At 44.5% G+C, this 23676-nt stretch overlaps 1 protein-coding gene across 1 annotated transcript in view; it reads left to right on the top strand.

Annotated features, from left to right (window-relative positions):
• Nucleotides 1-23676, top strand: part of LOC309543424 (tetratricopeptide repeat protein 6-like) — a 122741-nt gene that overhangs the window by 61747 nt on the left and 37318 nt on the right. The window contains 3 exon segments of the mRNA XM_082242898.1: nt 15441-15560; nt 17044-17117; nt 18010-18220. Of these exon segments, the coding sequence (XP_082099024.1) occupies nt 15441-15560; nt 17044-17117; nt 18010-18220 (405 nt within the window).

Here is a 23676-nt window from a genome sequence, read left to right on the forward strand (position 1 = left end):
TGAATCGCATGTCTCAAGGGATTTGAGTGCCCTATTTATGGACTAAGCGCTGCACCTGCACTTATACAGATCTGAGACAGGTTTGGCCAAAGAGGAAACGTTCCTGATAAATTTCCGATAGTAGTTGGCAAACCCAAGGAAACGCTGAATGGAATGGAGGCCACTAGGGTGAGGCCATTGTAGAACAGCCGAAACCTTCTGAGGGTTCAGCAGAAATCATGTAGCCCAATAAGGCAACCTGAGAAAGTTGGAATTCACATTTCTCAAGCTTACAGAAAAGCCCATTCTCACGTAACCATTGCAGCACCCGTCTGACATCCATGTAGTGTGATGCAATGGTGTTCGAGTAAATCTAGATGTCGTTCAAATAGACTACCATGCATTGCTGCAACATATCATGAAAGACATCATTGATGAACTCCTGGAAGACAGCGGGCGCATTCCCCAAGCAAAAGGACATCACTACATATTCGTAATGACCGGTTCTGGTATTAAATGCGGTCTTCCACTCATTGCCCTCCTTGATCCGTACGAGATTATACGCGGCCCTTAGGTCAACCTTGGTAAAGACCATTGCTCCCTTGAGGCGGTCGAACAATTTAGTAATCAACCAAACTGGGTATGCATTCTTGACTGTGATGCGATTGAGGCCCCTATAATCAATGCAAGGTCTCAACTCACCCCTCTTCTTCTTTATGAAGAAAAAAAGTGCCAGAGAAGTGGACTTGCGAATGTGCCCCCGGGCAAGTGCATCCACCACATACTCCTCCATGGCCTTATTCTCCACAACTGAGAGAGGATAAACCCTGCCATGAGGGGAAATGGCACAATCATAGGGACAATGAGAGGGAAGAGTACCAACGCGGACCTTGTCAAATACATCTTGATACTCATAATATTCAGTAGGCAACACTGAATCAGAGGAGATACAAAGTACCTTAACAGGCCCATGGATACAAACAGTGCCACGCTGTGGAGACCAAGAGAGGATCTTGACCAACTGCCATTCAAAGGTCGGACTGTGTTTCTGAAGACAAGGGTACCCCAAAACAACAGAGTAGTAAGGGGAAGGATAAAACCTGGAAACAGGTTGACTCCCTGTGAACAGCCCTTATTGCCATGTCAACTGGAACAGTCTCATGGGTAACCTGTGCTGGTTGCAGGGGTCTGCCATCAATCGCCTCGATGACTAGTGGAGAAACACTGGGCTGCAAGGGTATGGAATTTGCAACAGAAAATGTACTGTCAATAAGTAACCGCCAGCACTGGAGTCTACCAACGCCTGAGTAGCCACTGAACCTGCTGCCCAGGAGAGGACAACTGTGATTAGTGGTTTATCTTTAAGGGAAACCAGAGACAAGGAAATTCCACCTAAGATCTGCCCCGGTCAGGACCCTAGGTGCGAGCGTTTCCCAGACAAGTAGGACAGGATTTCAGGAAATGCCCACCAAGGCCGCAATACAGGCATCAGCCCTCCCTCCTCCTAAAGGCCCGCTCAGCCTCGGAAAGGGGAGTGAACCCCAGCTGCATGGGTTCACAGTCAGACACACCATTCCCAGGAGGCGTGGGAGGAATGGGTGGAGAAGAAAAGGTAGGAGCCAATCTGGTAGGAGGCCTCCGCAGGCGCTTCTTAAATGATGGTCTCTCCCTGAGCCTGGTATCGATCAAAATTGGGAAAGAAATGAGAGCCTCAAGCTCGTCAGGGAGATCCTTCAATGGAGAGACCATGAGAGAAGACAGCCACCAGAGCCTCATTATTCCAGCCCACCTCTGCTGCCAGGGTAGGAAATTTAATGGCATACTCGGCAATGGTTTGTATAACCTTTTAAATGGACAGGAGCAGCTTAGCAGCAGAGGGAGAGCGAGCAGGCACATCTAATACCCTACAGAAGGAGGTCACAAAACTTGGGTGATCGAGTATCACACGATTAACGTTCTCCTATAAGAGATTTGCTCAGGCCAAGGCCTTGTCTGAGAGCAACAAGATTAGGAAGCCCACCTTGGACCTGTCAGAGAGAAATGCCTAAGGAACCATCTCAAAATAAATGCCCACTTGGTTTAGTAAACCACGACACTTACTGGGTTCACCCCCATAGTGCTGTGGGAGGGGGGCTGGACCAGTCATCCCTTTGCTAACAGCGATTCCAACAGGAGCAGCAGCAGGAGGAACCACTGGCCTAGCAGCACCAGGAGCAAGGTGTGCTGTGCGGTCAAGCAACGTCTGCAACGCCTGAGCGAAGCAACCCAAAAAGGAATCTTGTTGATCGAGCCTGGAAACCAGCATGGGGAGCGTAGAAGCACAAGCATCGTCAGGATTAATGGCTCTTGTGTACTGTCAGGATGCCAGCAAACCAGACCACACGAAGATGCAAGTAAAATAAAGCAGTTTATCAGAGCAACACCAATAAATGCACAGTGAGGAGCGAAATTGGAAACAGCCGGGGTCAAGTCCAGAGCTGGGGATCGAGTCTGGAAGCAGGTAGTCATCCAAGCCGGGGTCAAATCCAGAGGCGGGTAATCTGCGGATGCCGGGTCATCTGCCGATGTGGAATCAAGAGCAAGGAAAGTTGTCAGCCAAGCCAGGTAATGCACAGAGGAACACGGAAAACAGAAGACTGCTAGCAGTGATGCACCTTGGAGCAAAACACAAGGGCAAAGGACTGCAAGCCAACAGGTGATATATATAGTCAGGTGTGCAACATGATCACTGAGAGATGCCCAGGCAGCAGGCAAGTGATGATGCAAACAGAGTTTATAAAAGACAGCAGTCTTCACATGCCCAAGATGGCAACAGGAAGACAAAGTAAGACCTTGATAGTATAGAAGACTTAAAATGGTTGTCAGTTTATTTTTCTGTTGACGATAATTCTGTGTTCAAGGAAAAAGTAGGCAAGAAATTAGAAGCCATCTTTAAGGCCTTCTTCGCCCTGGGTTGGGCTATAGAGACCTTTCATCAGGTTTCCAGAATGGGTCTTTCAGTTCATATGAAACCCTTTGGTTTAAATATGCATTCCTTGCAGGAAGTGTCTCAAGCGTATACCCTTTAATGGGGAATGCATGTTTGGCAAATCCTTGGCACTTAGGTTAGCACTTGGAGTATCTGTGCCTGATCTGGGATATGGTCCTGTCCAGGGATTTTCTTCCCCAGGAAAAACTGCAGTCTCTCTAGCTCTGACAGTTTCATGCTTCAGAAGTTCAGGACGGGAGGATACGAACTACGATTGAGGAGCACACATTCAGGTATGCATCAGAAAGAAAAACATGGATTACATAATTGGGTAACAGAGGAACAGAAAATTAACCCACACTGTTTTGAAAATAGTGCTATATGAGTTTCTTTATGATGGTCTATTTACCATGTCTTGTAGATATATGCCTGCACCTTAGTTTAGCTGTACTGAACTAAAGTTCTCAATCAGTTTTATTACAGTCTGCTGCAGCAACCCTGCACTGTGCACTGAAGCCAAATACAGATAATAGGATAAAACACTTGCCATGACCTGCATTTCCCTGTGCCCTTGTATATAGCAGACACACTGTAGTCAGATAATCTGAGCAGGTGGGCACAACACAGGAGAATGTTGATGATCCCCACGTACACCAGTCCCCAAAACCCCATCAATCAAGTAATATTAAAAAAATGCTACAAAACTGCAGCCTGTACATAAAATATAATTGCAATATATACCTATTGTAGCACCCTACAGGTAGGTGCTAGGTAAAACTATAGTGGGCCTTGTCTGCCTGAGAGCAGGGCTGTGATTTATTTAGCTAGGGTGTCAGGGCTTTCAGATGTGCCTGCTGAGGGGAGAAGTATCCCCACTGGCTCCTGTGAGAGGCTCTCATAGGGCAGTGTGGGAAGCCCAATCAGGGGACACATCCCAGCTTGTAACTACCCCAGAAGGCAGATTATGCTGCAAAAGATTCTGGGAGTGGGTATAAGTTTGGGGGGGGGGGGGGAAGTGCGTGGCACGGTGTCTTTGGCAGGAGCAGAGTCCCAGGAAGAAGAGTGCGGCTGTCTCTCCTCATGTCTGAGGAAGGTGGATGTCTCAGGGTGTCGCCTGAGTGTCCAGAGAGTGCTGAGTTGAGCTGAAAGGATCCGGTGTGCCGTGAGCCTGCGGAGAGAGAGAGGAGTCCAGTCCCAGGAAAGCCTACACAGGTCGTGAGTACTTAGGATTGCCCCTGTGGGTCTGCCTAAAGTTAGAGGGGACCACTCTGGAAGAAGTTCTGGGATCCAGTGTCAGCTAGCTGTAAAGGGGGTACCTAGGTTGAGGACCCTGAAGCTACAGAGGGGGTACATAGTCAGTGGACCCTGAAGAGTTCAAGGTCAAAGGGGGCACCTGCAGCTTGGGCCCTGAATTGCACAGAGCGTGCCAGTTAAAGTGACAGCTATACAGAGTTCTACTATATACTACCTCAAGCTGTGCCAGGCGGGGGAAAGTATTCAGTGACTTTCACAGTCCAACAGTGTCAGGAGTTCTACAGTTCTCAGTCTTGGATCTTCTGGACGAGGATTCAGCACTTCTTCTGTTCTACAGAGTGTTCTCAGTGTCAGTGAGCGTTGGCTGGCACCGTCTGGCGTCAAGGGAGCTCCAACGGGCATTTCAGAAGTAAAGTCCCAATTGTAATTAGTTTAAGCCTCAATGAGTATCCCACTTGTTCCCTTCTCCCATCCCCTTTACTCCAATAAAAACCACAAACCAAGATGCCGAAGTTGTTGCTGCTTCAGTTGTCACACCCAGGGTCACAGCTCACATGGTGTTGGAGAGATTACCGGTACTAATGGCAGACCCACATCAGGCCATAGGCCTGGAAACCTTGCTACACTATTATAAGACAAAGCTTTCTTAACCCCTTCGTACCTGAAGGGGAAAACAAATCATGTGTTAGTAAAAGCATACATACATCATACATATCATCACAACTACCTTGTGCATCCAGGTGCATACCTGCTTTTTATCAGGACAAATTGGGCTTTCATTTGGTTGTAAATAGTTATGGATACCTTCTGATTTTTTTTTTTATCATTTTCAAAAGAAAACTGTTCCAAAATGTAGCTGTATATTTCTTCTTACTAACCTACCACCAAAGAACAACCCAAAATAAATTCTTCTACTCCTGACGATTGCAGTGATACCACATATGTGCATTGTTATTTGTTGTTTGTACCCATAGTACAGCCCAGATTCACCCCAGATGCACCCCAGTAGTGTGCATTTTGCTTTTTCTTTTTTTTTCTGTCCTACCTATAACACACTGACAATGATTCTAATTAAACAAAATAAACAATCCTGCCCAAAAATATACTGACTTTGACCTTTAACCCTTACTTGACCCAAACACTAGCCCTGAAAACCTTGATCTAGGTTTTTTTTCTTTATTTATTTTTTATTATTTATTTATTTTTCGTTTTTTTAAAAACTTTTTTTTCTTTCTGCAAAGAAAGAAAAAGATACATTGTATCTTTCCTCTCCATTCACAGAAAAAGAAACCCACAGGGCAGTCTTCACAGTGACTGATCACTGTGGTAGCCAATCAGAGGCTACCACAGCGATCAGGTGACCCGTAAACGGGAGATCTGAGTCCCGATCGTTAGTACAGGGCCCAGGCTCTCAGTGAGACCCCCGGTGCGCTCCCAGCACAAAGGAACAAACACATCTATGCGGCCCCATGCAAAAACCGACTTCTGTGAGGCCGCATATATGTGTTACATTGCCGTGAAGGGGTTAAAAGAGAAATTTTATTTATTTATTTTTTTTTTTTAGAAATCATACTAACCTAGGTGGTTGCAGCATTGGTCCCATGCTGCCTCTAAGGCTGAGAACTGGCTGAGCAAAAACTGTGGATCGCTCAGTTCTCCATGAGCAGAGAGCTGGTGACTGTCAATCACCAACTCTCTGCTCTGCCCAATTCCCCCCCACGCACATTGGATTGCTGGGCTGTGGAAGGCGTAGGAGCAGTTGGCTTGGGCTTCAGCAACTTGCTTAGAGGCTGAGCTGGGTGCCCATCCAGGCATCGTGATTATTCCCCAGTCTGGATGCCCGGTGCCAGTGACCGAGCATTGTGATCTTTTACCCAGTCTGGAGGGGCTCTGTGACATCAGCCGTCAGCCTGCTTTATCTTTAGCTTGTTAGCCAAACAAGCTTTGGTTGCACTTCTCCTTTAAAGAGTATTGAAATGCAAAGAATATCCACTGATCTTGCTAAAAATATTGTAGGTTTGTGCAGTTTACCCTCCCATCTGTAGGTTGCGCTCTGTTGCTGGCCGTTGTACAGAGGGAATGGAGGATGAGAGGAACATTGTTCCTTTGCAGCCCCTGTTGGAATCACCAGGGGAGCAGTAGACTGACTAGAACCCTACAACAATGGATGACCTCAGTGGCCAATTTTAGTGAGGGCAACGCAGCAGTAGATAGAGCACGGACAGGATCCACGCTGGATAGGAAAAACGTATTTAGCTCTAAGGAGAGATTTCTGATGAGGAGGGACAGACTAGGAACACCACTGCCAGTTCTGCTATATCTTGGACTTTGGTGTGGTGATAAAAGTTTTATATTACTCCCTCCAAGTGCACTACATGGCTACTATGCCTATCAGCCACCCATCAACTCAGATGCTACTCCGATAATGTACGCCTTTTTAGAGGGACAACCTTATTGCTTGGACTACTAATACTTTTGCACCTGTGTTAACAGTGTTACTGAAATTCTAATACCATAGTGTTTGGAACTGTTAAGACAAAACACATCATGGACCCATCATGGTTATCCTTGATGGCTGGCCAATAACTTACCTTCAATGGTAGAAAAAAATATTTGGATGATGGGGGAGATATTTGCCTAGATGATGGAGCGGATAGGAGTAGTGGTGATCGGCAGTCTGGTGGTCCCCCCTCTGTACACGTGGTCTTGGGTAGGAATGTCCTCAAGGACTTGGACCTGTCCCGACTGCTTACCGAAATGGAATGATCTTGTGGCCACAATGGGGGTGTGAACATCGAGTAGTTTGGCAAAACCTAATTTGGACTTGCGAGTTCTATCGTAGAGAAAGCAAGCAACAGACAGAAAGAGCGGGCGTGTCTATATACTGCCAAAACAAAAATTGTCATTAGCTCCACAGCAGGAATTCATATGGTCACACCCCATCGGGGCTCAGTGAAAGCTCCAAGGGGCCTCTGTTATGGTTGAGCCCCATCGAGACATAGAGGTGCCTGAAGAATAGCTGACAGCCCAAACCCTTTCCAAGGTTTATCAGGGTAAGGTGCTGGTTCAGTTAATCAACCTGGGACCACCCCCATTCTCCTACCCAACTGGATGGTAATAGCAGACTTTTACTTACCCAAGCACTATATTACCATGTCCCAACCTGTGGTCAAGGCTGTCTGTGCTCCTCTGCAAGCCTCTATGTTTCTCCTAGAAGATAACTAATACCAACAGTTGCTCAATCAGTATTAGTTAGTTAGTCATCCCCTTCCAGGAGTTCCCACTGTTCCAATAGCAGATGCTTCACCAGCATACGGAAAAGCATCTGTTGGTTTTTGCTGCTGGCCTGGAGGATTATAGGTGCACAGAAGCACTGGTTCACCCCATACATACTGAGAATACTGCACTCCTTCGGGAACGATTTTTTTACATATACTTCCTGCTCCAAGAAGTTAAGGACTTAATTTACAACATTCTGCAAAGCATGTAGTGAGGGAGAGCGGTAGTCCCTGGGCTGACCCTGTTGTTCTAGTGTACAAGAAGGAGGTCAGTCTGCATTTCTGTGTGGATTATTGCAAGCTCAATGCCTGTACCCATCGAGATGCTTATCCATTGCCTCTGGAGGAGACCCTCATGGCCTTGGGCCAAGCCTGTTATTTCTCTACGTTGGACATGGCTAGTGGCTACTACAAATTCCCAGTAAGAGAACAAGATTGAGAAAATACCACTTTCTCTTATGTCCTCTGACAGTCACCGCCCATTCATACAGTCTTCACGATTGGGTATTGGCCTTCTCCGCAGGAGCAAGCTAGGCAGTAATTTTGTTAATACAACAAACATTAACATATAGACCCACCCACAGGGGACCGTCCCTCTGGCCTATATCCTCCAGCCAGTACCACTCTAATCCAGTTCTTTGCTGCCTAGCGTCAGGAGTAGGCTAGGTTTTCCCTGCTGGGACCTAGTGTCTCAGTTTTTTTCTTGTTTTATTTCTGAAAAGTGTTTTTTCTTTTAAGAATAGCTTTTTATTTTTTCTCAACTATGCTAGTTAGTCAGAATTTGGAGGACTACAAGCGTCAGCAGATTTGGACCTCATACTGGTTAATATAGAACCTTATGGAGTCCCAGTCTGCCATCGAGCGTTGCAGGCTTTTGGTACGCCCAGGCCTCGCAACAACAGTGCCCCTAGAAGCAGGGACGAGCCTGCAAAGTTTTGCTATCTTTGCTGGGATGTCTCAACGTCGGAACGCCCGGAGTTGCTAGCATCCTTCCTGGCTGACGGCACCCCCACCAAGGTGGGAGGTCTCCCGTGTCTGAGCGGTGCCCACGTTTGCGGTATGGAGAGTACTACTACCCCTCTGTCCCTGGGAACAGGTTTTTGAGGGGGTATGGAGTGGGCCCACTCTGGGGATGGCGGTACATGTAAAGTTTGCTGTAATATCCCCCTCATGGCTGTGGGATGGCCCTCTGTGTCTTACCTTCCCTGTCCCTGCGGTGGCACTCCTGCGGTGCAGACCACCATACGGGGGGGTGTGGGGGGCTTCCTGCTCCCCGGGGGTGCTCTATGCAGATCCCAGTGGGGGCCAGTGCGGGCGTTTTCTGCGGCGTTTGGCGCTGTTTCACCCGGCCACCATGTTTGGTAAGGGCTGGCTGTTTGGCCTCAAAGTGAGGGCAGCGGCCATATTCCATCATCATTGCCAGCGCCGATCGTGCGCCATCCTTAGTGTGGGCGGATGTCCTGTCTGGGCAGTGGCCATTTTCTAAGTGCTTTACCTCCATTTGTCTCTATCAGGCACCATTTTTTTGTGGCTCAGGGCTGGCTTTTGCCTCTAGGGGCGTGAGGTCACTCCCTCTTTATAATCAGCCTTCTCAAAAGCAGCGTGGCAAATATAGGGACACTGTGGGGGATTTTACTGGTTTTCTCTGGCTATATTTCTGCTACCACTCTTTTGTCAGTTTAGCTTTAGTTAAGAGAAGGGTCTCCACCTGTAGTGCAACTTGCAATAGGGGTCCGCGGGAACCGCAGTTTTAAAGGGCCAGTGTAATTTTTTTACACTTTGCTAATATGGAGTCCCAGGATTGCAAATTCCCCACAGGTGGTTCAGATACTCCTGATCCCACTTCCTTAGCCTCTTTATCTGCTGCACTTGCGACTTTAGCGTCAAAAGTTGATCTGCTGATGTCTGACCGAGTCACAAAGAAACGGCCTATGCCCTCTCAGCCTTCAGACTCAGAGCCTGAATTGGTTGGTTGCCACGGGCGACGTCCCCCTTGAGGGGTCGCTGTCTTCTCAGTCAGATGGGGAGGAGAAGGATTCTTCCTCTGGGATAGCACGTGACCGTGCTGCGGTAGACGCACTTATTAGCTCCGTTAAGGAGACTTTAAATCTTGATGATGAGCCCTCCATGGCAGGTAAGCGGGTTTCCTTTGTAAGTCGGGTCGGGTTTTTCCTTGTCCCGAGGAGTTTCAGGAAATGGTAAATGACCAATGGCGTCGCATTAAGCAGACGCTGGTAGTACCTAAGAGATTTAAGTACCGTTATCCCTTTGCGGATTCGGTTGATACTCACTGGACTGTGGTTCCTAAAGTGGACCACACTGTTTCCAGACTGAATAAATCCACCTTGATGCCCGTGGAACACTCCCCGGTGTTTAAGGACCCGGAGGATAGACGGGGGGAAACGCTTTCCCACCACATATATATGGTGGCAGGTTCCCTGCTGAAACCGGTGTGTTCGCCTCAGTGATGATTTCTCAGACTATCGCAGAATGGGCCAAGGTGATTAGGCGCACTCTGGTAGCAGAGTCGGTTTCTGCTGCTGCGCTGGACATGTTGGATCAAATAGCACAGGTCTTGATGTACCTGTGTGACACGGCTTTGGACGAGGCTCCTTTGGTCACACGTCTATTCGTTGGTCGGGATTGCAATCCGCCGCATTATTCGGCCGAACACACTTCTAAGAAGACAGTGTCTGACATCCCTTATGCGGGGGATCGTCTTTTTGGGGACTCTCTGGATGAGCTGATCAAGGGGCTTACTGGGGGTAAGAGTACTCTCTTGCCTCAAGTCTTGAAAGGTAAATCTCCCTATGCTAAGCGGGGTCCCTTTGTGCCTTCGGGGCACAGGAAAAGGGTAAATCCTTCAAGGCCTGCGGTGGTCAGAAAGAAATTTTGGGCGGGTAAGCCCAAAACGGTTCAAGCTGGGCAGGCAACCCAGTCCACCCCTTCCTGAAGGGACGCCCTCACCCTTATCAGGGGTTGGGGGATGTCTGCGTTGTACTCCCGAGCCCTGGCTGTCCGACATTCAGAACAGGTGGGTTCGCAAGCTCATTTGTTCAGGGTACAAGATCAAGTTCCGATCTCGCCCCACGGACAGATTCTTTCCATCAAATCTCCATCTGACTCCCGATCGTTTCCGGGATCTACAATGGGCGGTTAAAGATCTTCTCACCCAAGGGGTCATCGTGCCGGTCTCTCCGCGGGACAGGTTTCGGGGGTTTTACTCTAATCTGTTCACAGTGCCCAGAAAAGAGGGCAAGGTGCGTCCGAATTTGGACCTAAAGTTACTGAACCGCTTCGTGCGGGTACAGAATTTCCAGATGGAATCCATCCAGTCGGTGGTGGTATGTCTGAGTCCAGGGGAATTCACGGCCTCCACATCGACCTAAAAGATGCATATCTGCACATCCCTTTTTTTGAGGGTCATCAGCGGTATCTCGGCTTCGCAATCGCAGAGGAGCATTACCAGTTCGTGGCATTGCCCTTCGGTCTTGCTTCAGCTCCAAGGGTGTTCACCAAGGTTTTGGCTCCTGTGTTGGCTCTGCTACGGGGCAGAGATCCTTACCAGGTGGGACAGGCATCCTCAGTCTTGGACAGAAGGATTTCTCTAAGCCACCAGGTGAGATTGGATCTTTTGTGGTGGCTCCAGTCACCGATTCTGACACAAGGCAAGTCCTTCCTGCCGTTTTTGTAGACGGGGCTCTCCACGGATGCCAGCCTGTCAGGCTGAGGTGAGTTCTGGGCACGATTTTTGCCCAGGGGATGTGGTCGGGGGAGGAGTTCTCCCTACCGATAAATGTCCTGGAGCTCCGGGCAATCAAGCTCTGTTTTTTCCGTTGGTCGGCTCGGATTCAGAGCTGCCCTGTACAAGTGCAGACGGACAATGCCACAGCGGTGGCGTACATTAATCATCAGGGGGGCACCAGGAGTGCCCCGGCGACCGGGGAAGTGGCCCAGATTCTGTCTTGGGCCGGATCCCATGTCCTGGCGATTTCGGCTGTCCACATTCCAGGTGTGGAAAACTGGCAGGCGGACTATCTAAGTCGCCAGACCCTGGACCAGGGGGAATGGTCCTTAGAAGGTTTCACCTTCTTTGTATCCGGTGGGGTCTCCAGACGTGGATCTGTTCACATCCCGTCTCAACAAATAGGAGGAAAGGTTCGTGGCTTGATCTCGCGATCCTCTGGTGGACGCCTCCGACGCGTTAGTGGTGCCGTGGCATCGTTATCGGCTGATATATGCCTTTCCTCTGATTCAAATGTTGTCCAGGTTCCTCCACAGGTTAGCGTCGGAACGGATGCTGGTGATTCTGGTAGCTCCAGACTGGCCGCATCGGTCTTGGTACGCGGACATTATGCAGATGGTTGTCGAACCTCCCTGGCGGCTTCCACTTAGAAACGATCTTCTGTCTCAGGGACCGATCTTCCATCCTGCTTTACAGTTGCTGGCTTTGACAGCTTGGCTGTTGAAAGCCAAGCCTTGAGAGACAGGGGTACCCCGTCGGCTGCCATTCCTAACTTGCTAAAAGCTAGATAAGCTTCCTCTGGGAAGATTTATCATCGCACCTGGAGGGCATATTTTGCCTAGTGTGAGTCACAAGGTCTTCACCCCCGCTTCTTTTCAGTGGTGAGGGTTTTTGCCTTCCTACAGACTAAGGTGGATCAGGGACTGGCGCTGACCATGATGAAAGGCCAATTGTCGGCCTTGGCCATTCTTTTTCAGCGTCCTTTGGTGTCTAATTCCTTGATTTGCACCTTTATTCAGGGGGTGCGTCATCTGGCTCCCCCGAGGAAGGCTCCCTTACCTCCCTGGGACCTGAATCTGGTTCTGTCCATTTTACAACGACCTCCCTTTGAGAACATCAGCGAGATCCCTCTGCCTGTGTTGTCACAGAAAGTTGCCTTTCTAGTGGCGATCACATCTGCTCGCAGAGTGTCTGAGTTGGCGGCTCTGTCTTGGCGCTCCCCCTATCTGGTTGTTCATAGGGATAAAGTGGTCCTGCGACCAAATCATTTTTTTCTTCCTAAGGTGGTTTCAGCCTTCCACCTCAATGAGGATATTGTGTTGCCTTCGCTTTGTGCGAAGCCTAAGCATCCGAAGGAATTTGCCTTGCATTCCTTGGACATGGTTCAGGCGATCAAGGTTTACCTTTCTGCCACAGACTCTTTCCGGAAGTTGGATTGTCTGTTTGTCCCTCGGAAGGGTACAGCGGCATCTGCGGCAAACATTTCCAAATGGATCAGACGATTGTGCAGGCCTATTCGATTAACCACTCTACTAGAGCGGTTTGTGCGTCTTGGGCTTTTCGCCACCAGGCGTCGGTGGCTCAGGTGTGCAAAGCGGTGACCTGGTCGTCTGTACACACCTTTTCTAAGTTTTAAAAACTTGATGTGTTGGCATCCTCGGATGCTTCTTTTGGCCGCAAGGTTTTGAGTGCGGCAGTGGTTTAAAGAGACATGCTATTTTTTTAATGTCTCTTAGTCATGGGGTTTATTTCATTTTTTTCCTGGGTTAGCTCTTGTTGAGCTTTACTTACCCCACTGGTTCAGTTCAGTTTTTTCTCTGACCCAGGTGCTGAGTTGCCTATTTTAAGGTTGCGTCTTCCCATCCCTCACATCTACACTGCTTTGGGACATCCCAATTGTGAAGACTGTATGAATGGGCGGCGACTGTCAGAGGACGTAAGAGAAAATAGAATTTTTGTAAAATCTTATCGTAAAATTATTTTCTCTGAGTCCTCTCCGCCCCCGCCCCTCTCTTTGGGGTTGACGGTTTTTCATGGACTGCTTGCTACATAACTGGATTAGAGTGGTACTGGCAGGAGGATATAGGCCAGAGGGACGGCCCCCTGTGAGTGTGTCTATATGTTAATATTTGTTGTATTAACAAAATTACTGCATAGCTTGCTCCTGCGGAGAAGGCCAATACCCAATCGTGAAGACTGTATGAATGGGCGGCGACTGTCAGAGGACTCTTGGAAACACTTATCTGGCTACCCAGACCTCCCACCCCAGACCTGAGTAGACATACTGTACTACTATTGATCCTACCTGATGAATTTCCTCTGGAGCCTTTCATTCCTACAGACTTGCATTGTTTGCTTCACACTGTTTTCCCATTTTGGACAATCCCAATTTCCCACCTGGCAATCCGGATAGTTCTTTCCTTTGCCTGAAACAGAAACACAACCACCATGCTACAGATCTAATGAGACAACCAGCTCGGATGACCCTGCATCAAATATCCCAAAAGATGCAGACTTTACCTGCCTGGGCACACTTTAAACTCTGCAACTATCCTATTATCTACACTCTCCACCTCCCGAAGACCAATGTTTGCTGGCACTTGTGCCTTTTGAAAAAGCCTTTAAACTTTAGAGTTGCAAAATTCCATATACTGCCCTGTGATCTATTGCTAAATAATCTTATGATGGTAAGCGCATGCTAACGTATAATCAAAACAGAAAGTTACACAAAACAAAATTATAGTCAAACAAATACACAGTTTAAACTATTTTACCTGTCATATAATTTGTATTTCTGTTCACCAATACTTGTGATTCACATACTGCCAAACCAAAGAGATTACTTTTTCCATTTCAGCTTGTAGCATGCAATGCCACCAGTCAGTTGAAAGGCACTGGAAGCTGAAAGAAAAAAATAGATAATGCTGTCACTAGGTATTAGCAAATCTCCCAGTGTTTAGTTTGCAAACAGTTATGCAAATTTTAGCTTGAAGTTTGTGAATTTTGTGTCTGACTCCTTTAAAGTCAGTGAAGAGGGGGGCTTGCTATTTAATTCTGGCCATTTGAACTTTGTAAATCCGAGGCATTCGCTGTGAACTGATGTTAGCAGCGATATGAAGTCTGATCCTTAGTCACCTATTAGGCTACGCAGTATGTTTATCATGAGAGCATTACAAGCTTTTTTTTAAAACGCTGTACATTTTTATTTATTTTATCTGTGTGTTTAGATGTTTCCCTGGAAATCTGCTTTGCCCTTTCTGGATACTAGCAATAACACCTGTTATTGCAAATTATATGTTAAAGGAGACATGTGAGAAAAAAATAAACACCTATACTTAGATCTATACATAGGTCTGATGCAGCAGCCGTCCCCTGCCAGCTCTAAGCCTGAGAACTAAGCGATCTCACGACCTCTGATTGCTCAATTCTTGGTTTGCTCTAAGTAGAGAGTGATGACTGTTAGTTGCAGCTCTCTCTTATGTCCCTCCAGCGCTCACTGGTGCACTGGACTGGGAAAGGGGTGAGAGTGGCTGACTCATGCTCTCAGTGGCACGCTGAGAGGCTTAGCCAGCTGCCGAGCAGGCAACTGGGTGGATCACAATATTATTGTCGGGATCCTTTCAGAGCCTGGAGCGGATCTGTGATGTCAGCCAACAGCGGGTTTCTTGGTCACAGGAGTGCAAAAGTAGATGTACTCCTGTGGCTCAGAAGAGAAGTATGGCCAAAAAAGCTTTGGCCATACCTTTCTTTTAAATAAGAATTATGTGTATAAATGCAGCTAGTGTAAGTTCTAGACTTTGGTTCATATTAGTCTTCTTCAATCCACTGCACTGCATCATAAGAGAGGGTGAGCAATGGGAGCAAGCAACTCAGGCTTTACGGTAATGCACATGCTAACAGGTAACAGGCTGACAAGAAGGGAGGGGGGGGGGGGTAAAGGGTCATGACTTATTAGTGCAGGTCGTGCATCTGGCTATGCTATCTTGCTTTGCTGTCTGCATCTAAAATCTGGCTCCAAAGAATTACAAATTCTTTGGCAGGTAAAACAACTACCATATATGCATTTTAACTGTGCCATATGCTGCTTCTCTGGAGTTTACCTTTAGGTGTATTCTTGACTTTCTTTGAGGACACACATTTTTAATTCTTGATTCATACATTCATATAATAAAAAAAAGTAGTAATGTTTGATTCATCTGTTCTGTATGATTTCCAGGCTTTGAAAGATTATGCTATTGTACTTCTTCTGGGAGGATGGAAAGAAGCTGATGTTAAAGTTCTTGTTAATCGTGGATTGCTGTACCTTGAGCTTCATGACTATGCCAATTCATTGGAGGTACCAAGTAATAAAGTCCTGATTGATTGCTGTGGAATGTTAATGTATTTCTGTGTGAACAGAGATGTGTGGAAGATTCTGTCAAAGAGTGTTAATGGATAATCCTTTTACGTATACCTATTATTACATGTTGTATGTGGCACATATTCTGTATCTAACATAAGACCTCCAGACAAGTATTAAAAAATCTATATAGTGTTTAGTATGAAAAAACTTGTGTGTGCTATCTAATCATCATTATGATCCAATCCGTAGTTTTTCACACTCTGAGAGTACCATAGCGTCAATTCAGTTGGGTCCCGATCCTGCTGCTTTGGTCATCAACTGTCCTCTTTATTGACAATGTAAGTTGGTGGCCATGCAGAAAAGGGACATGGGAGGGTGTATGAGAAAAAAAAAGAATTGCAGAATAGGATCTTGGGAAGAAGGAGGCTGCAAATGTAAAACACATAGTGGAGAAGATGAAAGGTGCTAAAAATCTGCATCTTTGGTATAATGGCATGTCCTTCAACCCACCAGGCTCATACCCAGAAGGGTTTAGTTGATGGGATTGGGATAATCCAAATTGGTGTTACAAATAATGTAAAACTAAGATAATTACCTCTAAATTTAAATATACTGGCAGGAAAGACGTCTTTGGCAATAGATGGCCAAAGTTAGGGGAAATATCCTCTTAGAATGTTTTGTCACTGGATGTCCCAGTTGGAAGATTTTCCTTCATGTCCTGTTCTAGTGGTAACTATATAAATTTGGATTTCCCATCAATGTATAGTATGTCCTGTTGACAATGGTTACAAAGAAAATGAAAAATGTTCATTTTTACAGCAGGTTCACAAACAACAGAAAATGCATGACAGTGATTCTTACTCTGTTTAAAGTTACAAAAATGTTTTGGCATTAGATACGCTTTAGGCTGTAATTTTTAGTGTTGTCTAGAATGTTATTTTACCCCACTTAAGTGCTGGGCACTTTCACCCCTTTCCTGCCCAGGCTAATTTTCATAATTTTCTTTTACACAAACAGAGCTATTTTGGTGGTATTTAATCACCACTGGACCACTGGGGTTTTTGTTTTTGCTAAACAAATAAAAAAAGACCAAAATGTTGAAAACAAAGTTTTTCCTAGTTTCTGTTATAAAATTTTGCAAATAAGTAATTTTTCTCCTTCATTGACGTGCACTGATGAGGCTGCACTGATGGACACTGATAGGCTGCACATGCCTACCAATTGTCTGGACAGAAAAGGCTTTCTCTAAACGTCATCCTTGCCTGGCAGCATTTGGGACAAATGTTAGGTTTAAACCTACGTTTTTCTGTTCTGTTATTTACTAAACTTAAAATAAACACACTTGTCTCAATAGGTACTTCTTGGCAAATATATTAAGAGAGAGAGATCAAGTGGATCTTAGCCAAATTGGCTGCCATAAACAATGCTGAGGATATAATACCTATGGAGATTACTAACCAGCACTTTTTGTTAATAGGACTTCAAAGCTGTGGCTGGGAAAACTCCTGGAGACATAAAGATCCACCAGGTGATAGGAGACTGCCATCACAGGTATTACCACCCTACATAGTTTGATTATTATGTAATACATACTGCAAAATAAAAATAGTTTTAAGTACACATTTGAGCTGTATTTCCTGGTACAAAATCATCTTCTGTTGTTTCAAATGATTTGCAGCTACTGTACTTGAGGCTCTAAGACCTAGCTTTGTTTTGGACACCTGATGTAGTTACACAGACTAGTTATTTTTTCTGCACCTCTGATTGCTCTGTGGACTGAGATCTGCAATATAAGGTTTTGCTTTGCTTGTAGCATTACTTACAGTGGATCTCTAAGGAAACCATTGTCCTATTCTGGATGGACTTCACTTTGCCAAGTAGAATATTCAACAACAGGACAGTGGATTTAGGGAAATCATCATATATTGTGTAGTAATACACTCTACATAAGACAACTTTTTGCAGCTGTATCTCTTTTTTGATCAGGCCGTTGTAAAAGCAATGCTAACATTTTGGAGTGTGTTCAGAAATCAGATGTTTGTGTTTGACAAAGTATGGTATAAGAAGTAGTGTTACATTGTTGAATATAAGGACCTAACTAACATACACTAAATTGTCAATAGTATTTTCAAATTCGCTAGTAAATGTTTTAGCCTCATGAATGCGTTTCTGGAAGAATGGTCAAACATTTCCACAGACACACTCCTAAACCTTGTGGACAGCCTTCCCAGCAGAGTTGAAGCTGTTATACATGCAAAGGGTGGGCAAACTCAATATTGAACCCTACAGACTACGACTGGGATACCATTACAGTTCATGTGTGTGTGTAAAGGCAGGTGTCCCAATACTTTTAATGTACTTTTAAAATTTGATAGTAAATGGTATCTTTTTAAAATTGCTTTCATCATTCATAGATTTAACATTTACACATTTCTTGTGACATACTGCTGCAGTACGGAGAGGCTGTGCAGGCATTTAACCAGGTGCTGCAGCTAAACCCCCTGTCCCCGGAAGGATACATTGGCCGTGGCAATGCCTACATGGAATATGGCCATAAAGAGGGATTCAGATATGCTCAGCTGGATTTTGTAAAGGCTCTTCATCTGAATCCTATGTGTGTTGCTGCTCGGATGTGCCTGGGTTATAACTTACAGGTATGAGATATCTATATGGTTGTAATTACCTAATATACTGTCTTATGTGAAGGCAGGTGCATTTTAAGTATCACTGCTTGCCTCATTAAAAAGCTCAGTATATGCTGATGTCTAACTGGAACTAATCAGATGCAAACTGTAATCTGTGTAAAGCAGTGTAGAAGACAAAACCTAAAAACTTGATTGCCCCCAGTAGACATCACTTACATTTGTCTGGATCAGTTACCCATTAATTTATAGGTGACATATAGAGTATAACATAGGAAATACTTCCAAGAAGGGGTAAGAGGTGGTCTTTTAATGTGCTATATGGCCCATCACATTCAATCTTATTGATTCCTAGCTGCAGATAACTCTCTGGCTGCTGATACAGGTCCTACACAGTGATGTCAGCAATCACCATTCATACCACATGTGAACACAGTGTATGGTTTAACTCACACAATACACTGCAATACTAAAGAATTTAAAGTTGAGTAGAACTATTCTTTAAATGGTGTGCTCATATGCTTTTTGAAAAGTTGGTTCTTAACTGCGGTTACAGAAATGAATAATTCTCATTTTTTGTTAAATGCTATGGTACCTTGAATCTTTTATATCAGGATTTGTGCCAGTGCACATAAAAATGTTTGGTTGTTCTTTTATTATGTCAGTAACAACTCTGAAATTCCGTTCATGACCTGAGTTCTACAGACTGAAGTCTCTGAATAAATTACTGTTGTTGATTTCATTAAATTAAAACATTTGGCTGACAATTTGTAGTGAGAAAATTCCATCAAAAATACAACAGAGCACTACTGACATATACAGCGAAATGTATTAGGGATCTGTTATGCTGGATCAGGTGTCTAGGAGCAGAATCTGAGAGTGAATACGTGCCTCAAAGTTCAAATACTTGAAGGGTCTGGATACAGGCTGTGACAGTGCTAGGTCCTACCACGGTGTGAGTATGTGAGTATAGGAGAAAGACACACAGGATTAGTACTAATGCAGAGTGTGGGGTTTCTAGAGTGTTTGGACTGAGCGGAGAAAACTGGCTATTCAGTTTTCTCTGGGTTTTGAAGGCATCAAAGAGTCAAAGATGTTCTACTTGAGAGACTGCATTCCATTTTGGATGGATTTTATTTCCCTTGACATGGTTGAGATAACTAGGAGAGTCTAGGAAACTCTGACTCTAAATGAAAAGGCCAGGACAACTAGGCAAGTCCAGGAGACTGAGGGAATCTGTAAATCTCCCATGAGTAAAAGAACCCGGGATGTCAGGAGAACCAATGCAGAGAGGCCAGTAGTGGGCCAATAGAGCTGGAAGATGTGACTATAGATTAAGGAAGCCAGGGAAGCCCAAAAAGCCATAAGAAGCTGGGACTTCTGGGAGACCAGTGACAAGAGCAGCGGAGCTTCTAAAAGAGCGCCAGGTGGCTTGATATTTTCATTATCAGTTTTTGTTGTGTTATACTTAAATCCTGAATGTGAGCAATCACAGTGTTGAACTTTTCTTTTTTTAATATATATTTTATTTGGTTTTCTGTATGATACAATAGTGTACAGTAAACATGGATGTACAAAAAGTAAATAAATTATCAAGTCAAATGTAACAGACTGAAGAGTTGATCATAAAGCATCAGATACACATAGTTGAACATATTAGGATATGAACATAGCATAACATAACATGCAGCTTGCAGGGAATAAGAAAGGGTTGTAATTGAGATAGGACAATTGTGGTGACATATATACTGCTAAGTTTTAAACCAAGATGACCAAGGTTGCCAGAGTTTCTCAACTTTTCCTGATGTACCTATACATAAGGAGAGTTTTGTTTCATATTCATAGGTAAGATTGACAGACACAACTACCTCAGATAAGTTAGGAGCTTTGTCTTTTTTCCAGTGTCTGGTTATTACCATGGTGGATGCTAACAGTATGTGGGCGGCCACTAGGCGATAGGGGGGGGGGGGGGTAGAAAATTACCAATATCTAGGTTCAGTATTGCCAAAGCTGGGTTAGGTTGGGTTTTAATGCCAGTGATGGATGAAATGAGGCTAAATATCTGATTCCAATAGCTTGTAAGGATTTTGCATGACCATAGGGTGTGGTAGAGATTGCCTACCTGTCCACAATTACACCAGCACATAGATGATTGGGAACAATAAAATTGAGCTATCTTGAATGGTGTGAGATACCATTGAGATATTATTTTTTGAGAAATCTCCCAATGGTTTATACATCATGAGATATTAGAGGTAAATTTAAACAATTGAAGTCATTGTTCTGTTGTAAATGTTTTTTGCAAATCTTCCTCCCATTTTAACATGTAAGGTGTTGTATAAAAGGAATATACATTTGGGATTGGATGTTGGAGACGTATAATAGTTGAGAATCAATGCAGGGATTTTGAGTGTTGGAAAAGAGTATTTCCCCACAAATTTACTGATTCGAATATATGAGTAAAGTTCAGAGGATGGTATGTTGCATTGGTCTGATAGTGTGGAGAAGGGCTTAATTAAACCGTTTTCCAAAATATCTTCCACCCATTGTATGTTGCAGTCACACCACTTCTGAACAGTCATATACAGAATGTCGATTTCCAGCACCTTAAGCGGTAAGTTTAGTTGTTGGGAGTTCGAGGAGTCACCTGGGTGATCCCTCCCATGCCCTCCATGCTGTAATAGAGTTTGTACTGTAATTGGTAGATCGCTTAGTTGTAGGGGTTTCTAGAAATCAGCCATAAGCAATGTAGGGAGGTTTTGAACTTTCCTTATTGCTGCTTCTATTTGGACCCAACATACTGTATATCGAGAAACAAGGTAAACCAGTGTTTGATGTGTGACAACTGTGTTGCTAAGAAGTAATCTTTTAGGTCAACCATACCAAACCCACATACTTTTCTATGTTTGGTCATATGGGCCCATGAGCATCCGGGGAGTTTGTTTTGCCAGATATATTTTTTTAAGGAGGTTGGTCAGGGCTGTTAGATGAGAGGAAGGAAGTGGGATGGAAAGTGTACGGAATATATATAGGATCTGTGGGAGCACCATCATTTTAAATGCAGCTAATCTGCCTGCCCATGATAGTTCTTTATATGATATTTGGCATAGTTCTTTGTTTACTTTTGCTAATAAAGGCTAGTAATTTGCCTCTGCTAGAGATAAAACAGACGGGGTCAGGGTTATGCCCAAATAAGGATTCCCTTCAGATGTCCAACTGTTTGGGAGTTGTGCCATTAGATGAGTTTTTGGAGTTTATTTGCACCCCTAGATCCAAAATTAAAGATTTCGTAAAGCTTACTTTATAATAAGAGACATCACTAAAGACAGGTAATATTTGGTGGACAAAGGAAAGGGAAAGTATCAACAGGATGACATCATCCGCAAAGAGGTTCACTGTATGGGATTTCCCTTGGAATCGAAACCTGGAGATATGTGGATGTGTGCATATAGACTCCGCTAGAGGCTCAATCATAAGGTTACAAATGGAGGGGGATAGGGGACAGCCTTGACGGGTACCATTAGAGATACGGAGGGGCGTAGAAAGCAAACCGGAGGTGAACACTTGGGCTAATGGGTTGGAGTATAGTGCCAGTATAGTATTGACCCCTGGAATCCGAATTTCTCTAGGACAATTGACATGTAGTGTCAATGTACTCTGTCGAATGCCTTCTCTGCATTAATGGAGAGAAGCCGTGAAGGGGGCAATCCAGTGATTTTGTCTCATTGCAAAGGTGGTTATCTCAACCTGGGTTTATAGACATGCGAGTTGGCTCCTGGAGGCCCATAGCCTTCTGGTGAGTGGCCCCTTTTTATCAATGGGGTGGAGAAGCACCAAGCACAAGAACTTTATGAGAAGATTACTGAGCACTTGGCACTTTTTTGGTGATTTGATGATCTGGATATTGATATGGACTTTTATTAATTGACTTTCATTAATTGTTTTTAACATTTTTTTTTTTTTTCACTGTTGCACCTAGTCATATACACGATTTATTATCCAGCACTCAGCACTTTGTGATTCACATTTCATTACTCTACTACGCAGTGGCTCAAAACTACATTTATATCTTTTGTTTTGGTTTTACCAAAATTGATGGCTGCTGTTTTTATGCATTTTAAATCATTTTTTAACACTAGAATGGCCCATTTTTATACATATTTAGTGAGGGTTTTAGCATAAATTTTAATATCCGTGTCGAGTAGCAATATCGGGCGGATATTTGCTGGGGAGTCTGGTGTTTTACCCGGTTTGGGGAGAGTAACTATAATGGCCTTTAGCATTTCCATTGGGAAGGATGCAGAGGATGATTTTCCCAGGAAGTTTTCAGGAGATAGGGGGGATGTCAGGGGTGTCGTTGATAGAAAGGATGGACTGTACATGTTGGGTCAATAGAGTCAAGTTTGTGGGAGATTGGATCACAGCATTATTACAACGCCAAGTAAAGGACCGATTGGACCAGGTAATATCATGTATTACCGAAGAAGAGATGTTGTGAAGCAGCCACTTATCCACCAAAAACTGGTCAATCCTAGAATAGGAATTGTGCCTGGTCGAGAAAAAGGTAAAATCTCTTTCATTCACATGCAAGCATCTCCATACATCGTACAATTCTTCACCACATTGTAAGCCATTTAGGGATGCTGTTCTGCCTCTAGATGGTGAAGAAGAGTCGAGGGAGGGGTACTACATGGAAATAACCACAAATGATCACATTTCCTTATACGCATCCAAGAGATTTGTTTAAACAGCTTACGAAAGAACTTCAATTTGTGCAAATTACGGGCATAAATGTTCACAAAGGTAGTCAACTTATTTTCAATAGTGCATATTAGAATGATAAATCTACCCTCAGGATCTGAGATGGAATTGTGTAGGGAGAAGGCTACAGTGTCTCTGATCGCCACTAGATTATCTCGCTTCTTGGCAGATGCTGTGGATAAGAAGATATGAGGGAAGTTAGAGTGTTTGCAAAATGGGATTGCGTCCTTTAGGAAGTGTGTCTTTTGGACAGTTATAACATCCGCTTTATGTTTTTGGGCCTCCTGCCACATAGGTCTTCTTTTGGCTGGATGATTGAGTCCATGTGCATTGAGGGATAATATGTTAAGTCCCATCTGTGGAAGAGAGCTGGTTGAGATCCGAAAATAGTAGGTGCGTATTAAATAAAATAAAAATCCCTCTCGTGCTAAAATTCAAATAACACAAATAAATACAAAGAAATGAATGCCGCTGCTTCAATATATCAGCAATAAACATATAGTGAAATTTGCCCCTACTTATGTGAAACTGTTAATATCGTGATAAGTGCATAGTCCAAAAATAATAATATTAATAATGTAAATTGAGTTGGATAGGATGAATGTGAATCCCATGAATGAAAATCAAGTAGGTCACCGCAAATCATCACTATGACTGTGTGACATCAACTTCCACTCCCATCAGATGGACACTCACCAAATATTGAT

This window comes from Pelophylax lessonae (genome assembly GCF_965119305.1).
Source record: "Pelophylax lessonae genome assembly, chromosome: 13".
In the NCBI taxonomy this organism is placed as follows: Eukaryota; Metazoa; Chordata; class Amphibia; order Anura; family Ranidae; genus Pelophylax; species Pelophylax lessonae.